Genomic DNA, 6,450 nt, shown 5'->3' with positions numbered 1-6,450 from the left:
AAAAAAAAAAAAAAAAAGAAAATGGGCTTTATGAAGCGAAGCTGAACCGGAGGACCAGAACAATAGCAGAGAATTCAGGGCAAAGGAAAATGGAGTTTGAGAAGAGCCTGGCTCGATGGAAGGGTGGCCACCACTGTGCCCTGCTCCCTCACACAGCCAGACGCAGGTAAACTCAGGTCAGACAGAGAGCAAATAAGGCAAACCAACCACAGAGCTCGGCACTAAATCATGTCCTTTACTTCCCAAAAGTGATGAGTAAAGGGAAGGGGGTGAGGGAAAGAGAAGAGAGAGAAAGAAAGAATCAGAGGGAGAAAGTTTGAAGAGGGAAAACAGTAAATCACTGTTCTAACAAGTGCTCAAGGTAAAAAAGAGTCCTGGAGAATCGTCCACGGCTGCAGGAAGCATCTCGGTTTCCTTCTGTGTATAAGTCCTCGGGGGGGAAAAAGGTTGCCGCTGCTGCCGCCACATTAAATAGTTATGTACATCGCAGAGTCCCAGGCCATGGGCTGGCGGGGGCTGGCGGGGTCATTTCACCAGGGGCCGCGTTTTATCATCGTCACCACACTGGTGGGCTTTGTACTTTTTCACTTCTGCCATGTACTTGGCCCATGCATCACCTTTACTTGTTAATACCTGTGTCAGAAGGGCAGGAGAGGGACAAACAAGGAGGTGGTGAATGAGATGCCAAGGAGGCCATGCACCAGAATCGGGGCTGTCCTGATACAGCTGGTCCCAGAGGGGCCCTGAAATCAATATACACAGTCAAGCTGTCTAGGGATCTTTGCAGGGAGAGGGCTCAACACAGGGAAGGGAATACAGCACAGACAACCCCCACACCAGCCTGCTCACCTCATCTTCCGTCTTCTGCTTCTTGGCTACTATTCCCGTCTTGAGGGCTAGCTTGTTCCCGCCTCTGCGCTTGCCCACCTGGGTGAAGGGACAGAAGACTGCAACGGTTACAGGAGCCGGGGCCAGCCCTGGCGGCGCTGAGGCCCACTACACCTTCCTAGCCCGGCCCGGCGGCCCGTCCCGACGCCGCGCCCAGCTCCGCCAGCCGGCCGACCTGCGCAGCAATCAGAGAGGAGCACACGCGATTCTTAGCGCCTGCCCTGGGCCCATGATGCCCAGGCAGTCCTGGGCCCCCGGGCTGCCCTCCCAGGGATCCAGAGGAGCACCCGCCTTGGCTGGGACGGGCTGTGTCTTCACTCTCCATGCAGAGACCTCGTCTTACCATTGTAAAGACCATAGAGTTGGCTCCCTTTATTGAGCACCTCCTGTATGCCAAGTTCTTTGGAAGTGTCATCTCCTTTCACCATCATACTTAGCCTCCCAAAGATGGAAGTTGTAACTCTTCCCATCTTATAGATGAGGAATGTCATTGAGGAGAGAGCCATATCCTACAGTCATGCCAGTAGCAAAGTAAGGCTAGATTCAAGGTGAAGTGGGTCAATGCCACAGAACAGCATCTTTAATCAATCACTCTGCCCTGCAGCTAACTCGGTCTGACCCCTTTGCAGGTGTTCCTGTAAAGGTCCTTTGATAAGCAAATGGCAATGACAACCTCGAGTGCTTTCACAGAGCAACATCCAGCCTCCACCTCTCAGTTATCTACATCCAGACACATTGCCCTTCCTCCAACTAGACATATTCTGGGCTTCTATTCTATCATGGCTTTCTGTGTCCCAACGACTCAAGCAAGCTTCACAGGCACAAGGCAGTACAGGACCCACCCTGCTGGGCCTGCTCGCATGTCCATTTTTAGTAAAAACAACTGAAACTCAGAAAGATTAGCTCATTTGCCCAGAAATCACAGGTGGTCAAGGTCCTAACCTCCAATCTGGTGCTCTCAAGTCACCAATTTTGTTTCCACACCACAGGGACTCGATCTCAACACCACTGTCTAAGCTAAGAACTGTCAGTAACTACAGCTTCCACTTCCTTCGCCCAAGGTTTCTCCACTTGGGCACCCCTGACAATTGGGACTGGATCATTCTTTACAGTGAGAATGGCCAGGAGCACCGTCCATTCTCAGATCTGACAACAAAATATGCCTCCAAATTTTGCCAGATGTCCCCTGAGCAAGAAGGAAAATCGTCCCCCATGAAAAACACTGACAGAGCCCTATAACAACATGCTAACTTCTTTTCGGGAGACATCCCTCAATCCTCACCATATCAGAAGATGCTATGATTTCCATTTTTGGATAAAAAAAGAAAAAAACAACAGTGAGAACAGGCTAGCCTAGAGGTGTAAGAAAAGCAGGAGATCGGGTCTGTCATGTTATCCTCTGCGTACCCAGTACTTAGCACAATGATTAAAGGTGCTGGGAAAATGAGAATCGGGGAAGTTAGGCAATTTCCCCCAAAGTTACACGATAAGCGATCTCTCATCCACACAGCTCAGACTCCAGGTCTTTATCATCCTTACGGTGGGGGATGTTCCCAGAGGGCGAACTCTGGGTACCACTCAACAGGAATGCTGGGAACCCGGGTTCCTTCTCTCTGAAGCGCTCTTTGCAAATGCAATTCCTTGGCTCCCGGTTTGCACGAGCGCACTCCAGTGCCCCCAGACCCGCTCCTAGACCTGTCCCGTCCGGAATGCAGGGTCCACTTTCTCAGGGCTCGGCCCGGAAGGCCCCCGGGCGACCTCCTCGGGGCGGAGGGTGGACCTTCACCCCGATCTCCCTTCTCGGGCTCCGCTCTCCCAGCCCGGAGAGGCCCTGGCGCCCGCCCCCCACCCCCGCGGCTCCTTACGAAGCTGAGCGTAGGGCCGGGGCCGCCCTTCCTCTTCGGGTCCCCGGAGCCCGCGGCGGCGCCCGGCTGATCGGGTCGCTGCGGGCCCGGAGGTGGCTCCTCCTGTCGCTGCCGCTGCTCCTCCTCCATCTTCCGCTTGAACAGCTCCAGGAAGCTGCCGTCGTTGGCGAACAAGTTCACGCCGCCCGACACCGGGCTGGAACCGGCGCCTGACACATCGTCGTCTCCGCTCTCCGGCGACGTCCCAGGCCCGGACTCAGCCCATCGACTCCCGCCGCCGCCACTCGCGGGGCCTGGCGTCTCCCGGCCCGGAGGCTCCGCCCGTCTCCCTCGGGCAGCCATTTTGTCGCCAGGCGCCGCGCAAAGGACTCTGGGAAGGCCACTCGGCCCCGCGTTTGGCGCCCGACTTGTCTCGTCCCGAGCAATGCATGCCGGGAAGAGCGGTCCGACTGTCAGGCATTCGCCTTGGGGGCGGGGCCAGTGCGAAGCGTGACAGGGGCGGGGCGGGGCCAGTGCGAAGCGTGACAGGGGCGGGGCGGGGCCAGTGCGAAGCGTGACAGGGGCGGGGCGGGGCCAAGAGCAGACCGCACCCTCCCGGGCTGTTAACACAGCTTCAGCCTGGAGTTAGGGAGCTGGGGTTACCCCAAGGATGAGGAGTTTCTCGGCCAACACAAAGACAGAATCCTCCAGCTCCTTTGCAGGAGAAAGTCTGGGTAGTCTCATTTCGTGCGAAATACAGCTTCTGAAAACCCACTGGAGGGTCCGCTATGAGTTGGTTTCCACTCCACAGCAGTGAAGGCTTTTATTTTTTTTTTTTTTGAGCCCGAGGAACACACCAGGAAAGGGGTTCATCCTTTAGGACATTGGAAAGGTGGTTGGTCTTGCAGCGAATAGTCCCAGCTGGAATTAGGAGCGCTTTAGCTTTCTAGGTCAAGGCTTTTTTGCCTGGCAGCTGAGAGAATCTGCGAGGGGATTGGACCCCCTTATTTAGGTCTATGTGTTTATGAATTTCCGCAAAATTTTGATTATTAACGAGGTGGGGAAAAGTATATCAACCCCATATCGACCGCTGGAAGCTCTGGTCTCAAAGGTAGCATTTCTGGTGATGCAAATCCACCGGCAGATCCGCGGGGAAAAGATGAGCAATCTTCTGTGTGATTGTTGTTGTTGTCTGTTATGTGGCACCGAGTCATCCGCGATTCACAGGGACCCCTTTGTACAGTAGCTCTGAACCCTGCCCTATCCTGAGCCATTTTCACCCGACTCCTACACTCCTAATCCCATTACCCTAGTTACCTTGTCAATCCATCTCATCAGGGGTCCTCTTTTCCTGCGCTGTCCCTCCACCCTTCCAGCATGATGTCGTTCTCCAAGGACAGGTCCCTTCTGGCCCAAAATATGTGAAACAGCTTCAAAATCCTTGCCTACAAGGAGAAACTTGATTTCACCTTCTCCAAGACAGAAGTATTTGTTCTCCTGGAGGTCCATAGTATGTTTAATATTCTTCAAATCGCCACAATTCAAAGGTATCAATTCTTCTTGTTATCCTTAGTCATTGTCAAGCTCTCTGATGCATAACAAGCTAATTGAAGAGAGGTGCACCTCTAGTTGGAGTAATTGGATCAGGCACATTTTAGTCTCTAGAATGACATCATTGCTCTTTAGCACTTTAGAGAGGTCCTGACCACAAACTTCACCAATGCAATTTGTCTTTTTAGTTCCTGACTGCTGGTGCCAAGAGTGTTGATTGTGGAGCCAAGCAAGCTATAAACTGTTAACAACCTCAATCTCTTCTCCATCCCTTATGGTGCTGCCAATTGATCCAGTAGTGAGAATCTTTGCCTTCTTGATTTTAAGCTTCAATCCATATTGAAGACAACGGTCCTTGACCTTCTGCAGCAAACACCTCAGGTCCTCCTTAGTTTCAGCAAGCAAGCTTGTATCTGCATAACGAGGGTTGTTGATGAGTCTTCCTCCAATCCTGATGCCACATTTCTCCTCATAAAATCTAGCCTCCCAAATGTTCTGTTCATCATACAGATTGAAAAGGTATGGAGACAGAACATATCTCTGATGGACTCCCTTCCTAATTTTGAACCATGCAGTGTTTCCGTTCTCTGTTCTGACAACTGCTTCCTGGTCCAAGTATAAGTTCTACTTGAGTACAATGAAGTAGTCTGAGATTCCCATTCTTCTCAAGGTTAGCCACAATTTATTGTGATTCATAGTCAAATGCCTTTGCATAATCAATGAAACACAGATAGACATTCCTCTGGTACTCTGCTTTTTGCTAAGATCTATCTGTCACTAGTGATAATGTCTCTAGTGCCACGACCTCTTCTAAGCCCAGCTTGAATTTCTGGTGGTTTTGCTGATGTACTACTTACTGTTCCAGTCCGTTTTGGATAATCTTCAGCAGGATATTGCTTGTATGATATTAGTAACATTGTGTGATAATTTCCACATTCTGTTGGACTTCCAAAAACCCACTAGAGGTTCAGCTATGAGTCTGTTATGATTCAAGGATAATGAAAGAGAGATGGTGTATCTAGGTTTTTCACATCTCCACCTCCATCCCAAACAGGCTGGAAATGGGAATATCTCGCTGGTCAGGTACTTGTCTGTGGAATGACGCTCTCTTCTGGGAACTGGGTCACAGGTAGATCTGTGTAGCTGAGGTCCCTATTTGACACTAAAGGGCATTTTCTCAACAGAAGTACTCCAGAGTTGTTTTCAGGATGATATTGTTGGATGCCATGGAGTCGACTGTGCCTCCTACATAACAACCTTATCAAAACCAGATTTGAACTTTGCCCGGTCCTGTGCCATTCTCATGATCTCTGTTATGCTCAAGCCCATGGTTCCCGTCACTGTGTCAATTAGTCTTGTTGAGGGTCTTCTCTTTTGCTGAACCTACATCTTTTTTCAACATGATATCTTTTTCCAAGGACCTGTCCCTTCTGACAACATGCCCAAAGTATGTGAGATTACATTTCAACTATCCTTGCCTCTAATAAGTACCCTGGTTGCACTCCTTCCAAACATACTTGTTTGGTCTTTTGGCAGTCTGTTAGATACTCAATAGTCTTCTCAAACACCACAGTTCAAAGGCATCAAATCTTCTGCGATCCTTATCATTGTCCAGCGCTCAGATGCTTAGCAAGTGATTGAAAAGACCATGGCCTGAATCAGGCACACCTTAGCCTTTAAACTGACATCACTGTTCCTCAGTTAATTTGAAGAGGTCCTGACAGCAGACTTGCCTAGTGCAGTATGTCTCCTGATCTCTTGATTGCTGTTACACACTTGTGGATCCAAGTAAGACGAAATCATTGACAAGTTCAGTATTTCCTCCATCTATCATGATGTTGCTTATTGGTCCAGTGATGACGATTTTTATTTTCTTGACATTGAACTGCAATCCACATTGAAGGGAAGGCCAGAGCACAGGAACACTGCATGGTTTAAAATCAGGAAAAGCGTAGGTCAGAATTGTATTCTTTCTCCATACCTACTCAATCTGTATACCAAATCAGTTAGATGATTTGTTTAGAAATCATTTTTGTTTTCTTTTGAGTACTCATAGAAAGAATGTTTCTGGATTGAGGTCTCTGCTGAGTCTGGGACATAGTTTTTATACTGGCACAGGGCAGAAATTCAAACAAAGAATTCCCTGAAGTCCTTCCCTTTAAACAAA

At 49.8% G+C, this 6,450-nt stretch overlaps 1 protein-coding gene across 1 annotated transcript; it reads right to left on the bottom strand.

Annotated features, from left to right (window-relative positions):
- Positions 1-216: 216 nt before the first annotated feature.
- Positions 217-3,146, bottom strand: LOC102850140 (chromosome unknown open reading frame, human C19orf43). The gene is made up of 3 exons (XM_006900801.1): positions 2,754-3,146; positions 850-927; positions 217-633 (listed from the first exon to the last, which is right to left on the bottom strand). The coding sequence occupies exons 1-3, from the start codon at positions 3,093-3,095 to the stop codon at positions 526-528; spliced, it is 528 nt and encodes a 175-aa protein (XP_006900863.1). The 5' UTR covers positions 3,096-3,146; the 3' UTR covers positions 217-525.
- Positions 3,147-6,450: the final 3,304 nt, after the last annotated feature.

This window comes from Elephantulus edwardii, unplaced genomic scaffold (genome assembly GCF_000299155.1).
Source record: "Elephantulus edwardii isolate Elephantulus edwardi_28Jun2011 unplaced genomic scaffold, EleEdw1.0 scaffold00296, whole genome shotgun sequence".
NCBI classification, from domain to species: Eukaryota; Metazoa; Chordata; class Mammalia; order Macroscelidea; family Macroscelididae; genus Elephantulus; species Elephantulus edwardii.
Note: the sequence above shows the minus strand (reverse complement) of the source record. Positions and strands in the feature narration are given on the sequence as shown.